The sequence below is a fragment of the Alosa alosa genome, chromosome 14 (assembly GCF_017589495.1).
Source record: "Alosa alosa isolate M-15738 ecotype Scorff River chromosome 14, AALO_Geno_1.1, whole genome shotgun sequence".
In the NCBI taxonomy this organism is placed as follows: Eukaryota; Metazoa; Chordata; class Actinopteri; order Clupeiformes; family Clupeidae; genus Alosa; species Alosa alosa.
Window position 1 is genome coordinate 5,968,274 of NC_063202.1, and position 21,169 is coordinate 5,989,442.

General features: G+C 41.5%; 1 protein-coding gene across 6 annotated transcripts in view; it reads right to left on the reverse strand.

Annotated features, from left to right (window-relative positions):
- mctp2b (multiple C2 domains, transmembrane 2b) overlaps positions 1-21,169 on the reverse strand; it is a 39,182-nt gene continuing 18,013 nt past the window's right edge. For 5 of the 6 annotated variants that reach the window (XM_048263165.1, XM_048263168.1, XM_048263167.1 and 2 more), the window contains exons 2-23: positions 16,341-16,908; positions 14,620-14,679; positions 13,109-13,229; positions 11,403-11,545; positions 11,210-11,286; positions 10,997-11,111; positions 10,827-10,859; positions 10,323-10,490; positions 9,948-10,078; positions 9,224-9,410; positions 6,961-7,054; positions 6,665-6,767; positions 6,447-6,549; positions 5,321-5,422; positions 4,957-5,031; positions 4,662-4,781; positions 4,299-4,412; positions 3,218-3,259; positions 2,764-2,870; positions 2,037-2,146; positions 1,675-1,772; positions 1-1,240 (exon numbers count right to left, since the gene is read on the reverse strand). In XM_048263165.1, coding sequence (XP_048119122.1) covers positions 1,172-1,240; positions 1,675-1,772; positions 2,037-2,146; positions 2,764-2,870; positions 3,218-3,259; positions 4,299-4,412; positions 4,662-4,781; positions 4,957-5,031; positions 5,321-5,422; positions 6,447-6,549; positions 6,665-6,767; positions 6,961-7,054; positions 9,224-9,410; positions 9,948-10,078; positions 10,323-10,490; positions 10,827-10,859; positions 10,997-11,111; positions 11,210-11,286; positions 11,403-11,545; positions 13,109-13,229; positions 14,620-14,679; positions 16,341-16,820 — 2,652 coding nt within the window. In that variant the 5' untranslated portion in view covers positions 16,821-16,908 and the 3' untranslated portion in view covers positions 1-1,171. The remainder of the gene's footprint in view (positions 1,241-1,674; positions 1,773-2,036; positions 2,147-2,763; positions 2,871-3,217; positions 3,260-4,298; positions 4,413-4,661; positions 4,782-4,956; positions 5,032-5,320; positions 5,423-6,446; positions 6,550-6,664; positions 6,768-6,960; positions 7,055-9,223; positions 9,411-9,947; positions 10,079-10,322; positions 10,491-10,826; positions 10,860-10,996; positions 11,112-11,209; positions 11,287-11,402; positions 11,546-13,108; positions 13,230-14,619; positions 14,680-16,340; positions 16,909-21,169) is intronic. The other variant, XM_048263169.1, reaches the window with a different exon arrangement.

Below are 21,169 nucleotides of genomic sequence, written 5' to 3' on the forward strand. Positions count from 1 at the left end.
TCTGGTTTAAGTGACCTGTGCCCTCAGTTCAGTGTCACCAGGTTTTTATTGCATTGCAACAGATAATCACGACAATGATTTATCCGTGAGTTCATTAGCAGTAAACAGTGGATGAATAGTAAATGGCATCTGTGTTAGTCGTCTTGGTCCCATAAATAATGAGCTAGCTGGTGAACATACAAATGCGTTCACTAAAATAAATCTTTTTGAATATGAAACAGATATATACATAATTTGAATTATTAATGAAATGGTGCAAATAATATGTTAACAATCCACAAGTGGTTATGAACTGCTCTTTACACCAATTGTTCAAAACCCCCCAAAAACATTGGTGACAAGACTTGGTGGTATTCCATAAACCATAACTTAAACAATAAAAACATTCTCTTAGTCTTACAATAAACATGCCAGCATTTCTTAAGATATTTCAAAAGAGGCAAGCTTGATGACAGTATATTGTACAATAACAAACAATGACATCCACTCTGTTTAAACATTCTCAGATTCTGCGTCAAGAGATCTGCATCTGAATATAGCATCAGGCAGGGCACATATTCTACGCTGATCCAGGATTGTCCTTTTCATTCTCAGTGGTCGGCTGCTCAAACCCATATTTGGCCCTCTGTCATACCTCACAAGGCCTGAGAATGAAGTGATTGAGTGGGAAGAGTCTGTGATGGTGCACTGCATCGTAAAATGACCGCGATATTCTTTTGTTTCTGTGTGAGTGTGTGTGTGTGTGTGTGTGTGTGCTTACCACATCAGAGGGCCATGCTTACAGCAGCAGAAGGAAGTAGTGCAACAAGCTCCGGGCCCACAGGTTTAGCCGGTGAACTTCCGGTGGAGAAGTTCAGCTTTGATGGCCAGGCAACAAACAAACAAGCTCTCTCTCTCTCTCTCTCTCTCTCTCTCTCTCTCTCTCTCTCTCTCTCTCACACACACACACACACACACACACACACACACATACACAGACACACACAGACACACACAGACAAACAGGTCCTCTTAGCCATTTACCGACAGCAGACTGTTTGCTGTGTTTATACAACAGACTGTTAGCTGAAGCCTCCTTGCCTTAGGTATGGGTGTGAGTATGTGTGTGTGTGTGTGTGTACTTGTGTGTGTGTTTGTGAGGGTAGGGCGTCCGTGACATTAGCCCTGATGGCTATGTGGCGTTCTTCTTCCTCCTCACAGCACTCTGCCAGCCAGGTCCTCTCAGCTCAGTGTACTGGGCCTGCAAACACAGGAGGAGAAACTTCTAGAAAAAGTCTGGACGCAGACTGGCGCAGGGTCAAATAAGGGAGCGTGGCGGGCAGGCACTGCCCAGCACACAGACAGAACAAACAGCAGGAGGAGCTGAAGTGTTTGCTGAAGGCAGAGCCGGATACTGAAGATAGTGCACTGGGCTTTGCATACACTATGGAAGCAAAGTCTTCCAAAGTCCAGGCTTCAGACATTCGTGAAAACATCAAGCTGCCCTGGCTTTTTAAATAAGCTTACCGTAACTGTGTGTGTTTCTGTGAATGTGAGAGAGGTAGAGAATGAAAGAGAAAGTGTGTGTGTGTGTGTGTGTGTGTGTGTGTGTGTGTGTGTGTGTGTGTGTGTGTGTGTGTGAGAGCGCGAATACACATGTGATTACTGTCAGCTCAGTGAGATTCGGTGTCTTACCTTCTGAACATCTGAAGGCACCCTACTGAGGAAGTCCATTACTTCATTATTCTCAATTGCATATGGTTTCCGTAATTTTTTGGTAAATTTGTTAATGCCTACAATAAAAAAACACAGTTCCATTTAAGATAAGCTTAATAACAACGGAGTGGTTAACAGTATCATAAAATTCATGCAGAAAAACAGCCTACGACAGAGAAAATAGGTCATTTGCACTGACTAAATGGTTCATTTGGAGGCTCCTTGGAGCTTTCGTAGATTAGGTAGATTAGCTTAAAGAGACCAACACTATCTGTGCAGAGATGATAACATATTTCAATCTTAATCAGAATAGGAGAAAAAGCAGTAAGAAGTGACTTTACCCCATGCAAAAATAATGTACCGCACTGGGATGAAGTAGGTTAGCACTGTTGCGATGACAAGGACCAGAAAGGCCATATTGGACAGGAATGGCACTGACCAGTTGAAAGTGCTGTGTATAAATAGAGAGGGGGGGTGTTAACACATCATGGGTAAATGGCAAAGAATCAAAGACAGTATGTAGCGTGACTTTCTATGCCGCCCAGCTTTAGTACTCCAAATAAGTTGAATCAAGACAGCTGATATTTTACCTACTTAACTCATTCGCCAACACAACTCTCAGCACAGCAGCTGTGAACATTTATTTCAGAGATCTCAGATCAAAATCTAAAAGAATGTGTATTATAATAAGCTGAATATAGGGCTCTAGCTTTTATGTTGTTGTTGTTGTCAGTTCCTCTAGGTTAAAGGAGCCACTGAACACAAACACAAAGAGGAACCCTCTGGTATCCGTGACAACAATGCCTTTAATTTCATTACTTTTTCATTGTTTAAATCATATCAGTATGAGTAAGAACTAGTAATGAATGTCTTTTGGTTTGAGAGGAGAACTGGTAATGAATGTTTTTTGGTTCATTCTGAATGTACATTTTGATCTAGGTGAAAGACAGCCATAGCAGTGCACTAGCCTTAAGCGAGGCCTACTGTATGTGTGTATGAAGGTACATAGCTATGTAAGTAGTTGAGTTGAAGCACTCCTTCTCAAGAGACACACACAAAAGGACTCACTTTTTGATACGTTCCCCAAAGCTGGCTATTTCCTCCAGTATGTTCTGAACGGTGATGACGATTTCTTGAACCATGTGAATTTTCTCCATCAGTCCTCTCTTCTCCTCCTGTGAAGAGAATCCGATGCTTCGTAAATATAAATACACTCTCACTGTGGCATATAACAATCATGGGAAGAGAATCCGATGCTTCGTAAATATAAATACACTCTCACTGTGGCATATAACAATCATGGGAAATTGCTGTTCTTCCAATCATTGGATTTGACTGATCTAAGAACGACATGAGCACTAAAAATGTGTACAATTCCAACAAACTACCCAACCCAGCCAAAAGGCCTGGAGGGCATCAGTGATGGCACCCAACCCAGCCAAAAGGCCTACAGGGCATCAGTGATGGCACCCAACCCAGCCAAAAGGCCTACAGGGCATCAGTGATGGCTCAGCACGAATACCTTTTCATCATCCTCTTCATCATCACCTAGGTCCATACTATCCTGGAAACACAGCAGAAAGTTTTTCATTGTGTTAATTGGGTCCGTTTTAATCAACATACAGTATATATTACAAGGGAGACATGATCCCATTTCATAATATATATATATATATATATATATATATATATATATATATATATATATATATATATATATATATATATTGAACCTATATATATATATATATATGAAGGTTCAGATGCAAAAGCCTCTAAATGCCACCTATGTCAAAAATGAGATAAAGATGGTGAGGGATGCTCTCCACACATAGTATCACTTTTAATCAAATAATTTAAATTCTAAACCCACTAAATACCACTCTCTTCCTGGTCTGAAATATCGATTTATAGGCAAAAACCTATAGGAGCCTGAATTTAAATGCTCATTTAAAAGAAAAGTGGTCAGACGGATTTAGGGGGTTTTGCATCTGAACTCTTCATATATATATATATATACACACACACACACCACACACACATGTATATATATATATACACACACACACACACCAGTATATATATATATATATACACACACACACACACACCACACACACATGTATATATATATATATATATATTATATCCCAATAGGAATGCAAGATATGCAGAATTTCTCTCTTCTGCTGCACCCACCTTCATTAAAAAACACACTTCCCTGTAAAAGCCCTTTAAGGTGTGTCTGCAATTCTACTTATATGTAAGATGAGAAATTGAGCAGGGTTTCTCCCTTTCTAAGCCATGGCCATGACATCCGTGTGACTGAACAAAGAGCAAACAGTGGAGGGTGGGGAAAAGCCATGCTATTCCACGCGCACACACACACACACACACACACACACACACACACACACATATAGACACACACACACACACACACACACACACACACACCACACACACACACACACACACACACACACACACACACAGGTTTGTAGAGTGGGTGCAGGACAAAAGAACAACAATGCTGGGGCTTTGCAGCAGCGTCAGTGGGCGTGCTGGGTGACGAGAGAACTAGCGAGCGGAGCGACGCTCACCATGTCCTGGCTGGCTCTCTCCGAGGCTATCTGGAGGTAGTTCCTCACGATGAGGAGGACCAGGTAGAAAGGCAGCATGTAGAACTCCCAGTACCACACCGTCAGCAAAAACACCTAACAGAGTAAAATCCACTCATTACGTCAACTATATTACAAGGTCCCCATAGCAACTTGGGGTTAAGTGCCTTGCTCAAGGGCACAATAGTGGAAGCCAGGAATTGAACCTATACATTTCAGGCTACTGCATGCTAGCCTAGCTCCTTTAACACTACACTCCCATCGCCCCTGGATGTGAATACACTTCAACTCCAAAATATGACCAAACTCTTTCAAGAGAGTTAGAGCAGAGCTAGACAAGCGTACCATAAAGGCAATGATACTCCGCTGGATACTCTCCCACTGGAAACAGCTTTTGATGTAGTGATGGGTATTCACGATCGCCCGCAGGAGATTCCGCACACGGACAACATTCCGAGTAAGGACCTACACAACATAAGTCGGTTAGACACCATCACCCTCTGATTGTAAAAGGTGCCTTGAAAGGTGCATCGAACCAGGTGTTACAACTGCATCCACCTTCTACTTGGTTGGGAAACATGCAGTTGTAACACCTGGTATAGACATTGCATGCAGCATATGGAGTAATATATAAAATTACCTTTTTGGAAAATTTGAGATTGTCCTCCTGGAATTTCTTTTCTTTTGGGTTGAAGGTTCTGAGACTGGCTCTGACCTAGTAAAAGACAAATACAGTCAACTTATACTTCCTTCCTTCCCTACTTACTTGCCTACGTTACATACTTTTGATGTGAAATTGAACAGGCACTGTTGTCCAGGCAAGGCATTTTAACACTTATAATTACAAATGACTCTGATTATGTCAGTACATTATATAAATGTTTTGGGGGATATGTAGGAGTTCACTGTTCTCCTTCTGGGTGGATGGATTATTCAGGATATATAGACACTTATCAGTAATCGCCACCATGTCCAAGCCTACTCAACCTTTGTTTTGCACTCACGGAATTAAAGAAAACGTCCAGCTCTAGTGTTATAGTGCCCTTTGATGGTCGTCCTAAATCCTCTTTCCTTAATACACAGGAAATCTGTTGACCATTGTGAACCTGCAAGAGAAATCCACAGTCACCAACACTGAGACAAATCAGGCAGCACGTAATGGAACTCAAGAGAGCACCAAGATCTGGACTAGAGCCTTGACCGATAAATCAGTGTGCCCTTATTATCGGCTGACGAGATTTACCCATCTTGTATCGGCGTTTATAACGGCCGGTAATTATTTAAAATGAAGTAAATATAAATATAAATATAAAATGTCCAAATGTAAAATAGTCTTAGCACTGATTGAGTAGTGCAAGCTAACTTGATTGTTGGTGTACTTGTGAAACATAAACGTGATTATACTGAATAACTTAACAACCGAATCGTTTGTGTCAAGCGGAAAAGAAATAGGTGTCCCTTCTATTCTCTCGCTGGGTGGAGACTGCAGTGCGGCTTGAAATGCACCTGAGACGTGGATATGACAGAGGCAGTATAGCAGTATAGCATGCTAACATGGGCGCCGAAATGAAAATCAACACGCCGTGGAGACGTTCCGCAGAGGCGACGCAGCCAGTGTGTTCAAGTCGTAAATCATACGAGAGTATGGACGTTATCTTACATTATGCAATTTTCCTTTCCATTCACACAATATATCACAATGTTTAATGCTGTTAACGATGTGTAAAAAATACCATAATAAAGCATAAACATCTTCAAAGTTGCAATGGTATTTATCACAGATAAGACCAAAGACCTGACACAATTATTTATAATGATTATTTGATAATTTATTGTATAACAGCCTTTCATTACCAGATAGTTATTTAAACACAGTGTCCCACCATGATCCGGACTTTTCAATATGCTAAATATAAAGAACATTTTACATTGTGTTTGTTAAAAAATAATATCAGCTGATTTATCGTTTATCAGATATCGAATATCAAAATATCCATGTCTTTAAAATCGCATTTCGGTCGGGCTCTAATCTGGAGTGTCTGTTTCACTGTCCCATAGTGTTGTTATGGAGTGGATTGATGTAAATGGAGGCCTGAGTTTTCTCAGTGCTTTAAATTATTTATTACATACTGCGAGCAAAGAAATGGCCACTTTTCCAAGAAAGTCTGGAGCCTTGTCCCCATCCTCATCAAAGACTGTCACCTCCAGGATGTCATGGATATCTTTAACAGGACTGGGGAAAATATATATTTATTAACACAACACACCTGCATTTGCCACTAAAACATAATATTAAACTATAATAAAACTGAGGGTAAACTGAATGATGGGATTGTGGTGCTACTGACAATGTGAATACTTCATTCCACTCAGGATTGAGTGTCTTGTAGATGGTGTGTGTTTGGAGCCGGTCGTTCCCCAGCTCTAACACACAGAAAGGGTCACTCTTTCCTGCACAAAACACACAAGTAAACATCCTCAGTCAGAACAGAGTTGAGTCAAATCTAACACACAGAAAGGGTCACTCTTTCCTGTACAAAACACACAAGTAAACATCCTCAGTCAGAACAGAGTTGAGTCAAATCTAATACATTAGAATCAAATGCATGCAGAAGGTGGTCCGTAACATAAGACATATGCTCACCATTCAGATCTGCAGCCAACAGATCTGTGGCCTTGATGACTTTGACCTGTAGGAAGCCCACATCCCTCATGTTTTTCAGAGAGTTCCGGAAAGCCTGCAGGGCAAGATAGACAAGTGAGCAGAACTGTTTGATCTGGGTAAAAAAACCTGCCTTTTACTTTTTAGACAAAGTAACTTTCATCCACAGCATTTCATTATCCATAGATTTAAAAAGTGTCTTGCGTAACAGGTTATACACACAGCATTCTTCACCTGCAAAACCTGTTATAGCAGAACAAAACCTTAAATGTGCTTCACCTCTGTATATAGTATACAGAACTCTGACAGAACAAGCTTGTACAACATTTGAATACATATTTAAGCAATAAGTTATCAGTCGGTTACAGTGATTTTAGAACAGCTCCCCTTTGTGCCTTTGTGTATGGTTACTATGTCTGCCAAGGAGCCATAAAGTAAAGACATAGAAACAAAGGTGCAATAATTTATCCAATAATGGTATGCCAGCGTCGGTGTGTGGTTCACTTAACAGATGGAATGTGGTCACAGGTGTGAGTTTGCAAAGTGTTTTACAAGATTTTGGGTGAAGATTAACCCGTCATAAATGAAGACTGGAGCTATCCATTTCAAACTTCTAAACAGAATTCTAAACACTCTAAACATCTGACACACTAAAAATCTGATACACAAGGAATCTAGAGGTGGAATACAAAGCTGATGCACAAGGCATCTTTTTGAAGCAGTGTTGCTGGGCAATGTTCTGGAATGTTCCCATTGATATTGGAGCAACGGCTTTTCATCAGTAGGCAAATTACCATGACCATCCAATTAGAATACATAGTACACATGGAATGTGGTTACACAGCATGGCTTAAAACATTGCCCCAAGTATCATGACCTAAAAACATCCCTGAACAGACCTTAAGATTCCAACTGTGTTATTTTCAACACATTTGTTGTGAGAGTGTACAAAGTATAACAAAAGCAATGTGTTAGAAACAACACGACACATTCATTTTAAGAGTGTACATTACATCAGTGTTTCCCAAAGTCTGGGTCGCGACCCACAGGTGGGTCGCAGGAGATTTTATTTGGGTCGCCAGCATAATTTATGTTGTGTTATAGGCCTAACTGATACCATTTTTCATTTGATACCAGGAAAGCTAACAGTTTTCTATTAGGATGTAGTTTGTTAACTCACGGTTTTGTCATAAAAGCTCATGAAACTGGCGCATGGAACTGGGGGACGAACGCATCAAAGAGGGGGAGCCAGAGCATGGATATCTACCTCTCAAAATGAAACCGTTCTGTGGGGCGCCTGCCATGTACCTTGCAGTTGCAAACTACAAGGGACATGAATCCGCCTATTTGCACGAACATTAACAGATACCAGCTCCTCAACTTTACTGATTAAAATCTAGTGACCGTGCTGTCAACTAAAGCAGACATCCATAGACCGGACATAAGGCCATTCAATTTGCATGTAGATAGTTTCGATTGTAGATGCAATCTCTAAAGTTAATAGCAACTCCTCACATTCTTATTTCTGATTTAAAATGCACAACAGTGCATTATATTAGGCTACAATTTAAATGGACATTTTACACACTATTCCTCTCGTTTTCTACCTCGCTAACTCCAAAGTAAAGGTGCATTCTTCCGGCCATATTGCGCAAAAGCCTCTTGTTCTGATATAACGACTATAGAATATAATATAATACAACAATACAATATAACGACTTGAGTTATTTGCTGTTTACATCGGAATTGACGTCCACAGTGTTATGGACCCATTTGTCTGCAACGCAACGTAGCCTACAACATTTTTTTTTAGAAATACAGGAACAGCTTATATGCTGACGAATGACGACTGCACAACATGCGAGAATTTCCCCAAACTCTCGGATGCGCATTAAAACGTATCTTTTCAGTAGTCATTTCCAACTTTTCACGCTGATGGTGCTCAAAATGCAACACAACCGTGTTCAAAGCAGGATCTATCTATCTAGATCCTATACCAATGTATGGTTGGGGAAGGCATAGAAAAGTTGGAGAACCTGTGGCCTAAAATAATATTGGTAGTTGCAGGGTAGATTTGAAGTGAAATGGGTCGCGATGGTCTGTCATTTTTAAAAAGTGGGTCCCCAGAAAAAAAGATTTGGGAAACACTGCATTACATTACACCTTCTTTCCAGGGTCACAGGGAGCAAAACTGAGAGAGAGTCACCCGTGTGAGGGAGCAGACAGGGTGAGGGAAATGACTCACATATCTGTTGCACAAACTCTCCCTCTCGTTCTGGTCCTCCAGGGGTGCTGCATCCAGGTCGGACACTGACACCCCGCTGCAAACGTTGAGCGTGACCACGAAGAGGACGCGACCTCTCCCCTGGTTCAGTGGCCGCGTGTACACTTGCGGCTGGTTGACAGAGACACCGGACAGGTCCACCTCACACCTGCACGCCACAGAAAGGAGAACCAGACACTGCAGGGTTAGGGCTGTTGCTATGGACACCTCAGTGCGATACGCACACAGAGGATATTTTTGTAATCATACATTTGTGTGAAAGCAGAAACACCCATTTCGCCTGCAACAGACACCTGCAAGGACAGGCAGAAAGATGGATACACGTTCACATCCTCAGACACACACACACACACACACACACACACACACACACACACACACACACACACACACACACACACACACACACCGGTCTCAGCCTTGACCTCTATGGGTTCATTGAGCACCACTCCCCAAGCATAACTGGAGATGCATAACTGTGAGAGGTCATGGCAATGGCCACACACAGAGCTGACATTCCTCCTTTAACTCATTGCCTTTACCAAAGCAGCCCACAGCAGACAACATGTACTGTACTCTGTTCAAGTACTCCGTGAAATATGAGACCCATAAATATTGTATTGCCTGCATTGTGATCTAACAGGTGCTTAGACTAGCTTTTCATAAGTCAAGAAATCAGACTCACATCCCATAGCATTCTTCATATTTGCGACCCTCTTTTGACCAAACTTCCACTTCCAGAATGCACGGCCCGTCTGGGAATTGGTTGAAGTCAAATCTTTCTCTCCACTGTGGTCTGGCTTTTTTGCAGTGGCTCTGATAAAAACATGCACAAGGAAGTACTTTATTTGCAACTTCATCAAGACCGACTGAACAAATGTGTAATTTAATGGGCTAAATCATCATTCTGTTATCAATTATCAATCAATAAAATATGTTCTTGCTAACATCCTATGATGATGAGCAATACACTGAATTACAAAATTCTTTGATACTTCCACTACAGGTGGAGAGGAGACAGCAAGCTGTCAATCATCTGTGCCTGCTGCAGCCTGGTTACCTTGCTCTTGTACTTCTGCTCTCCCAGTTTGAAGCGCACAAACACGTCTCCCGGGCCGTCCTCGGGCAGATCCTGGCCCTCCACCAGGGCGATGGTCCACACACCACACCAAAGCTGCCCCTTCTTCAGGCTCTCCGACAGGCGCTTGGACTGCTGGGACGGCCCCGACTGGACAACAGGAGAACAGAGGGTCACCATCAAGCTCCCCTTCATCACATACGCTAATTAACTACAGATTCTGTTCACACACTGTTATTCACATGAGAGTGAGTTAGTAGAAGAGAGAGTTAGTAGAAGGGTTATAGTGAAGAGGAACTTGATAACTGTATTTTTAATCTTGTGGGTGATCTATTTTGATGTAAAGTGTCTTTAGAAAAGTGTTACATAATTTGAATGTATCACGATTAAGATTATAATCATGATTATGATTAAAATTATAATGATGATGATTATTATAGTTAAAGGTCTACATTAATCTAAATGTCAAAACAAGTCAGTGTTTACCCGCATGCTTTTTTTCCTCTTTGGTGTCGTCTTCTACATGGGTGTATGGATGGGAGAGGCAAAACCAACACAATTTAGTCAGTGGGAAAGAAGAGATGCACGTCAAACCACAATGAGGTTATTGGACAGAACCATGTGCTCCAGGAAATAAGAATGAAAGAAAGCCTTACTGCATTCTTCTTGCTTTCCCCGTCCCGCAGGGATAAACTGATGTCTATGACGATCACGCCCATGTCCTCTTCAAGGCTGTTGGGGTCGCTGAGGTCCAACACCAACTGGTGCGTTCTGGGTAAGAGGAAGAGGCCAACACTGTTATTCTATCCAATGCTTTAATTCTCAGTACTTTCTCTGGAACATGTTTTTAAGTAGGTTCTGGCGTGTACTTTTCAAGTTCAAGTTCATCCAAGGCCACACTGTTGGACCCCATGAAGTCATCTGTTGTAAGGTCTCGATCGTAAACCTGAGAGAGAGCGTTGGAGAAGGTCTTTTAAATACATAACGTTTACCGCATAAATTCCACTGCACAGTCATAATTGTGTGTTGCACTGTATTGCACAAGACCACAACAGGTCTCACCTTCACAAATAGTTTCTGGTCCAGGTCGGGGACAGGAAAGGCGAAGGACTCATTCCAAACCGGATTCAAGTTCTTGTACACCACTTTGCTTTTGTATAGTGTCTTCCCATCCAATTTAAACTTTACATAGGGGTCACTGGTCCCTATGGATATGTAAGACAACAAAATAGGTTTCTGACTCCAAAGCCAGTATACTTCCCAAATACTTAAGTATACAATTACAGCAAATTAATTGACATCTTTGTTGTAAATGGTAGCTTGGTCACTGGCTAACTCAGACTAACGGTGTCTGAAGTAACAGTGCTAAGAGGATGTGGTTTGGTGATCTATATCAGGAAGCAAAAATGTGGCTTTCATGGTTTCCTGAAATATGATCAATCAACAGCAAGTTTGTTCTAAAAGATGAGGACCAAAACATGAAAAGCTTGAAATTGAGGGCCCCCACTGTCGACTTCAAGGCAGTTCTGCCACCAGTGACTTCAGGGCAGCGCTCTATTGCCTAACCCCGACCCTAACCCCCACCCTAACCCCAACAATAACCCACCAGGTAGCACTGCCCTGAAGTCGACAGTGGGGGCCCAAACAGCCATGCATGCAAAGCAAAGGCCTGTTTTTGCAAAAACACTCAAATTAAACAAATATCTAATGCAGAACTTTTAAGTACACATGAGGGCTATAGGTTTGCTCTCTCTTGAACTTCCTCCAGCAGATGTCACTGTTTCCCACAGCCAACCATTCCTTTCACTCTCCCCTCCTCATACACTCATGTTCCCCTTTAATATTTATTTTATTAGGCTATTGATTGAATTTACATTGTTGTTTATTATTGCTATTCTCCTTATTATAGTTTGACCAACATTCTAATCTGTTCCCTGTTAAATTTTAAATATTATATATTGTTTTTGTATTTGTGTGTGGCTTTGGACAAAAGTGTCTGCCAAACCCCATAACCATAACCAATATCCCAAACATTCCTGGGATAACCAATATCCCAAACATTCCTGTTTCCAGACCTCCATAACTTTCACACATGAAAAGTGATACAAGTCCAATCTAAAAATCCAAGTGCTAAATACAGTCTTGTTACAGCCTTCTTTGCAAAACTGTAATACCGGTAGTTCTTATTATTTGCATCATGATTATCATTTAAAGAAGGGGAAAGGCATTCTAGATCATTATAGAATACAGGGAAAGCATAACAGATCATTATAGAATGGGATAAATTAAGTACTACATGACAGTATGCCAGCAGCACACTGCACATGTAAAGTATAACAGTAACAGTATGGTCTCCCTAAATGAAAGTGCATGGTGTGTGATTTAGATGTTCCATTGTTTAACAACCTTATACAAAATGTCCTAGATGTTTTACATGATTTCTAATCCTGACAGGAGTCTGGAGAGTGAAGCATATGGCATGAGCAGCAACGCATTAGGTGTTTCAAGGGTGTGGTTGGCAACAAGTTTAAATATGCCTCCTTGGAATGCTGTCCAGACCCTACAACGTGTCTCTTCCCTTTCAACTGTTGTGACTGAGACGTCACCACAACAAGAGCATACATTCCTTAGAGCCCAAATCACAATGCCTTACTATGCCCTCATGTGTGATACCGTACCCTGTCATGTCTACGCCGGTGTAGTCTCAGAGGGAGGCAGGTTTGTACATCAAATGTTCACACCAATCAGAGGAGGTGAAGAGGTCTTACCACAGCGGTCTCTGATGACCAGGTTCCTGCCCTCTTTGAGGTTGATGTTGAGGAGGTAGGTCTTCGGAGAGTCGCGCAGGTGCTCGGGGAGACACAGGCTTTCGCCTCCCACATCTAGGGACTGAGGAGGTCCAGAGCTAGTCAGTGAAATGTCGCCGACCTCCATGACACTCTTAGCCCGACAACAAGATATGCTTGAGTTGTAACTCAGATGCTTGTATAAACTATGTGTGTAAACTAAACTAATATTGACATGCATAAATTATATTTGTTTCCAGTCATACGTCTGGAGCAGTAGGCGCCACCAGGTCATGCGGTCACATTTAATCCCCTTAGTAATATCAATCAAACATCACAGGACCCAAATGCACCAGAGAGCTGCTATGCAGAGTCCCTTCTCTACAGCGTCTCACTCACTGTGCCAAATTAATTCATGACATTGCAAAATAGGAATGCACAATATTATCAGTAGGACACTGGTATCGGCAGATAATCGCTTAATAGTTGCATTACTGGCATCGGCAGATGTGAACATTTCTGCAGATATTCCTGGCACACCAAATCAGCACAACCTATTTGGGTTTCAGAGGAAACGTCATACAAATCCGTTCAAATATGATGAGATCTACATTTTTATATAAACATTTCATATGTTTTACATCTACACCATGTTGCAATGATTTCCTTATTTTGGTGATTGTCTACATTTCTTTATAGTAATGTATAATGTATAGTTTCATGCCTGTATCTGCAACAACTAAGCCATCACAATAAGAGTAACAAGGTCATTCTAGTACAAGAGAGACTTTAGAGAAAATAATTTAAAAAATGTATATTGTATTGGCAATAGGTTAAAATGAGTTTGAAAGCATCAACATATCAAATATTGGCAGAAATGTTCCACTTTCCACTTTTCCAATATTGTGCATCCCTATTGCAAAGCCTGCAAAGGGAAAGCACTGGCAACTGTCCACAAAAGCAGCCGGTCAAACTCTAAACTACACTGGTTACTGTACATTCTTGCAGTGTATTTCTTGCACAAACATTTGCAGAATTACACAACATACTCCAATAAGTCAATAGACAAAGGAGGGTTCTCCGCGCTTCGGTGCAACCAGGCCAGGACAGATATTTCAGAGAGAAGGAGGGACAGCTCAGATGTCTTCTTAATTTTCAATTTATTTAGTACAAGTACTAGTACTGGACTCTGATGAAGATGTGACTACATCGAAACGTTAGTCGTATGTCCTCTGGACTCTGATGAAGATGTGACTACATCGAAACGTTAGTCGTATGTCCTCTGGACTCTGATGAAGATGTGACTACATCGAAACGTTAGTCGTATGTTTTGCACCTTGTACTAAATAAATTGAAAATTAAGAAGACATCTGAGCTGCACCGGCGTCCCTCCTTCTCTCTCCAATAAGTCAATATTTGTTCAAACTTTTTATGTCCATTAATCAATAACTGCTTGATTAATGCTACTGGAGCAATTTTAAAAACATACTTACACTATTATTATCAAGGTCCTTAACTGTCGGCATCTCTTGGCCATTGCTTTCTAACGGGTTCTGCAAAAACAGGTGCATGATGAGAACAGCCTAACACAGCCTTACAGAGTTTCCACGCATCTTGTTGAAGCTGACTTGCTGAAATGGACTTTCCTTGCAGGTCAACTACTGGCTGATTAATCTAGAGGGCCGCGCGGCGCACTTCTGAGCCTGACCCATGGGATATGAGTCTTAACGTGGTTATTAAAAAATTCCTTCACAACGGGACACTGGGAATGTCAAGCCACAGTTTTAAAACACGGCACACCTTAAAAGCACATAAAACCATAAAGCTCTGTGTTGTAAAAAAAACACATAGGGTAGGATGGCTCACGTAAGAACTAGAGGCCTTTAACGGTCAGATAAAAGGTGCTTTCAGTTGACTGTCAGTCAGAGAGCACTGCTTCTCCAACAGAAAAGAGTGTCTCTAATGACTCTGCAAGTGTCTGCTAATGGACTCGATAAAATGTTTGTTTTTCAGTTTGGCCACACCGCAAGCCAAAAACGAACTGGCTGATTTAATAAGGGTCACCTCCATTACTTGGAGCTGTCGTAAATATCTTTGTTGTCACAGCATACAAAGCAACTACTAATTAAGTCTTGCATCTATTTCCTCAATAATTTATGAGACTGATACATTTCTGTAATTTAATCATTACAACTGAACTCCTTTCACTCCTTGAGTTAAGCTTTCAATTTTTGTTCCTACAAAAATCCACAACAGCAGGCATCCAAAACATTTGTAAGATGATGCACAATGTCCTCCATGTGTCTTCCAATGATATCATGTTCACACCAGTTAGCAATATCCAAAGACAAGTCATACTCACATATCTAAGGTGTGCATTTGCTGGCTTCATACTGTGTTTCTCTAGTTCACCTTTTTTGACCAAGTTTACATACACTTTACACATACTTTCATTCTCTGTACACAGTTGCAGTGCAGTGCAGAGCAGCTGCAGTTGTATAGAATGAAAGTCTGTGTAAAGTGTATGTAAAATAGACCTATAAAGTCTGTTCCTTTTAAACCACTACAGAGTTCATCACTGTTTGTGGTAACATCATTCCGGGAAGCCACTGTAATAATGATTTATGCAACTTCAGAATGACCCATTAATTTGAGAAGAAGTCCGAAATTGAGAACTGCCTGCAGTAGTACAAACATGGGGCTACAAAGAAAGAGAGAAGTAGGATGGCCGTACACCAGCTGGACAGAGAAACAAAGCCAACTTGCTCAACCTGCCCTTCATCAAGTGACTTGCTCAATTTGACATGTAGGCTACTGTGCATTGACAAAGATCACCCAACAGATCATGTGACAGCCTCCAGACAATACCATGGAAATATAATCCTCCCACAAACATTTCCATGTAAACTACATGTACAGTATGTCTTGTATATCATGTATGTGCCATCGGCCTCAGCCCAAGTCTCATTTGTGTGACGATAGTGCCACCCCAGTGTCATATCATTAAGTATGAAATGGACCATTGTGAAGCATACATGAACTCTTTATCTCTCTCTAGCTCTCGAATTCAAGCTCTCTCTGACTCGCTGATGCACAAACACACACACATTTACTGTCTCTTTCTCTGCATCTCACAAGTATAGGATATAGGATTGTTTTGACTTTCTATCTCTCTCTCACACACACACACACACACACAGGAGAGCACTCTTACCTCACTCTTATCCTCTGACACCTCCACGCTGGGCAGCTCAGTGCTGAGCAGGACCCCATGCTGCGCCGCTGCCTGCGGCCCGTCCTCCAGCGACTCCCGCTGCCCCAGGGAGACCCGCTCCTCTGGATATCCTCGGCTGACCACCTCCGTGGACGCCCAGGCTGTGGGCGTGCGGGGTCCATCCGGCACGCTGTGCCCAGCAAAGGGAACGGTGGCGGTCACGCCTCTCCAGCCCAAATGGGGACTGAGGAGTGGGGTGGCAGGGTTGCTCTGGGACGGGCTGTCCAGCCCAGTGTCCACGGCGCCAGAGGAGTGGCGCAAGTTCCGGATGTCCGGCACAGACGCACTCATCCTGTGGTCCAGCACCCCTTCTGGACGCACCTCCGGCTTGCTAGGGCTCTTGCGGCCACCCCGCATGTAGCTGAGCAAGGGCCTGGCCTTCTGCCTAAGGTTACCAAACACCTTCTTTTTTGGCTCCATGATGGGGGGAAGGGGGACGGGTCAGGAAAAGCTGGGTGGGGTCTGTCACCTCTCCAATTGGGGAGCTGGCGTTGACTCTCACTGATACCTGGAAGAGGAAGAAACACACCCAGTAGTATCACTATAGGATTCTACAACAACTTTCATTACTTAAATTGGTCAGTTACTACTGCAAAACGAATGACTAATTAGCATAATAACAAACAGCAGTTAATTCAAATCTTACACAATGCAATCTTGCACTCTGTTCCAAACCAGCGTGCTTCTGTCAGTACACTTTACAGTTTTTCTCGATCGCTTCAATGATAGCGTCAACTCTGACATCACATTGTCAAAACAGTTTACACACAGGTCAACTCGTAGTCAAATCACTGCTCGCTTTCAATCAGTCATTACACACTGCACAACAAATGCTAAATACTCTTCTCAAAATGAGGAGTTTCAGCCTTCATTTTTGCTGTCTGTGCCATTTCTTTTTCATTTTTGACTAAAAATTAATTGTATTCATTCCTTCCAAGATGTAACTACTGTGGGATAATTTTTTATTTCTCTCATTGATGGTTTAGTATATCTTATATACATGTAGTGAAATCTAATTGTTATCTTCTTACTCTGACCCTTGTGTTTTCTGGAACTCCTATGTTGGAATGTTTTGACTTAGGAAAGCTAAGATAACCCCTGTGTCACCGAACTGTGGAGGATGGGCGGGTCGTAAACATTTCTTATCTCTGTTAAAATACCAGATGTTTAGGTGATCACTGGAGGGTGACAACTTGTGATTTTCCGTGGGTGTGGGGTAAGGGTGTAAGAATTGGCTTCACCCACAGATGGGTGGGCTTGTTACTTTGACATTTCATGTGGGTAACATGCTCCAGGCGTTGTGAATAAAGCTGCAGTCTCACACCAGTTGTCTTGGATTAATTTTGACCACACTACCATTGACATGTAAGACCTACAGTAAGCACCTAGACAAGACACATTTCATTGAACTACAACGTATCATTTTTTTTTTAAACAGACCTACAGTAAACACATAGACGTGGCAGCTTTTTGATTGTTTTCTTCACCAAATAGGCAATACAGTACTTTCTCTAAATGTGCCTTAGATCAATACTTGTAAATAGCAACACAGAACAGACATTGTATCTCTTGTGATGATGAATGATTGCTGATTGAAGAATTTCACACAGGTGTATTAGAGTTTCACACAGGTGTATCAGAAATGCAGGGCTCTAATATGACGATCAAAAGCCTGGTGCAAAGCATATTGTTATCACAATGCAAAGCTTACACTTGAGTTTTTCGCCATGCGCGTCTCTTTTATTGAACAATGCACTCAGGGGTGTGGCAATTAACGACCTAAGGTGTGGTCTGGCGCTTGATCTAAAAATCACTATCCTACACTATCTAAAAAGCATTACGCCACTGACCAAGAAAAACCTGGTCTATAGCGAGGCGCATATGGAGCACAGCTGAAGACGCACTGTCATGAGATGTAAGCAGCAACTCCTCTGCAGGATAAATGTCCTTAGGTTTTTTATTCAGTCATTATTATGACGCCCGGCTCTTGGCGGCGGTCATAATAATGAATAAAATAAGGACATTTATCCTATGAAGGAGTTACTGCTATACATCTTAGGTTTAGTTTTTTTTTTTTTTTTTTTCTTTTCGCATGCCCAAATTTCCGTCAATGATTCGGGACACTGAAAGACCGGGGTACACGAAACTTGGTGGACATGTAACCCCACATGGATAGCATGGAACCATCGTTTTCGTTTTGATCTGTAGCCCCCGCTGAATTGGACCCCGAAAGGAGGGTAGGGCAGACACAGTTTTCTGTGAATATCTCGAAAACCGTAGGGTTTAGGAGGACCATTTTTTTTGTATGTTGATCTCAAGGGGCCATGTCAACCCATTCCATAACCACTCATTTCATGTATAGCGCCACCTAGTTAAACACAAAAAAGTAAAAATGAGGTGGTGTAATTGAAGGTATCTGTGACCTAACATAGTCAAAACTGCACGAAATTGGAAGTGTAGGATCATTATGACACCCTCTGTATGCACGCCAAGTTTTGTGGAATTCCGTTCATGGGGGCCACACAATAAATTAATTTATGTTACTATACACCAACTGGCCTATAGGTGGCCGGAGACAGTTTTCTGTGAATATCTCGAGAACTGTAGGGCCTAGGAGGTCCACCTTTTTTTTGTATGTTGGTCTTAAGGGGGCATGTCAACCCATCCCATTACCACTTATTTCATGTATAGCGCCACCTAGTTAAAAATTAAAAAGCAAAAAATTAGGTGTTTTCATCTCAATATCTCTGGCTGACAAGGTCAAAACTGCACGAAATTAAAAGTGTAGGATCATTATAACACCCTCCGAATGCATGCCAAGTTGTGTGTACTTTCGTTCATGGGGGGCCTTACAATAAAATAATTTATGTGTACATTTAGTGACATTACACCAACAAGGATTTCCCGGGACACTGAAAGACCGGGTACACAAAACTTGGTGGGCATGTACCCCACATGGATAGCATGGAACCGTCATTTTTTCGTTTTCATCTGCAGCCCCCGGCTGGACTGGACCCCGAAAAAGGAGGGTAGGGCAGACACAGTTCTCTGTGAATCTTTTATGGTATGTTGGTCTCAAGGGCCCACATCAACCTGGCTCATAATCACTCATTTGTGATTTGCCCCGGTAAAAATGAAAATCAGTAGGATTAAAAGAAAGCCAAAATAAATATTCATCATCATCATCATGGCTGCATTTTCAGTATTAGAAGTAGTCGTTTGTCCACTAGATGGCATCGTTGCAGTGAGGCGTAATTTTGTTGGAAGTTAAAAGTGGGTTGGAAAAACAATGGACGCTTCATACAAGGACTGTAATTCACGCGAGCTTAACATCTAATAAGGATAGGGACGATGTTCACATGAAGTGTAATTCCCATTTCTTCTTGAAGCGAAATAAATCTGAGGATGTTTATCGGACATGCTTGGTTTTACTGCAGGTACGTTAATCTTGTAATATCAATAAGGACCTAGGTAATGTTACCGTTAAGCGTTGGTTGAGTGATGGAGGCATTTGATTTATTGCATTTGTTGAAAACTATAAATGCGGTTATACCAAGCAAATGTATAGCAGCACTGTTTGTATCTTTTGACTGTCATTTATTGCACGTGCTACAAAAATCATTCTGTGCAATGGAAGATTTACCAACGTTACACCGGGTCTGATACAGTTTTGCCTATACATCGTGAGACTGAGGCGCCTGTTTATTTTGTTTTAAGTGCGTGTAGGGTGAGAGGGGAATCGATGTGCTTTGATTACAGCTTGGTAGTTGTAGTCTGTGAAATTAAAAAGCACGCGTGTGTGAAGTATCCAAACAATGACACCTTCATTTCATTATGGCTGCTTTAGCAAAACACCTTAAGCTACTGTGTAGTGGGTCCCATTTAGAAGTGGCTACTTCATTCAGCGCTTTTCATTGACTCATGGAGCTGCGTGAATGTTATTACAACTTTTCGCCACGATATGACAGTTTAAGTCCGGCTTGATACTGTAAGGCGTAAGCCATTGGTTTTCAAAGGAGATTTTATTTGTGTAAGCCAGCATAGCCTATTGACAATTTATGTTGTAAATAGGCCTACCTTATAATCCTACCTGTAGCTTAGGGAAGCTAACAGCTTTCTATTAGGATCTAGTTTGTTAGTTACCGTTTTGTCATAACTCCCTGATGCATTTTGCATTTAGAATAGCCAGAGCGTGTATATCTCAATCGAAAATTAAACAATATCGGGTGCCTATGGACTAGGCTGGGTGAACCCAGCCTGATCTGCCCGCTATTTATTTTTTGATTTCTTAAAAGATTGAGCTTGGTCTGATGAAAGCCAGACTAGCCATGGACCTCAGTTAAACAATGCAAGGGAACATGAATCAGCCTATATTTGCACTAACAATAACGGACAAAAGCTCTTCAACTTTGGCCCGTTAAAATGTGTATGAACAGTCTAGCGACGCATTTCATCAAGGCCCATTTGGACATGTCAGTTATTTGCACCACTGGTTAGATGTAAAACAGCATTTCGTTTCAGACTAGGCTACTGTTACTTAATTTGTGCATTAACAATAACGTTTCAGACTACTGTTACTTAATTTGTGCATTGACAATAAAGTATTACATGAACTAAAGATGACTAAAATCTTATGTAGAAGAAGAAACATTCACAAAAAAATCCATCCATCCAAAATGACCTTTGTTTTGATAGCTGTTGAAAACGGCATGGAACTGACAGAGATGTTTTTGTTTAAAAATACATTAAAAAAAATAAAAATAACATTA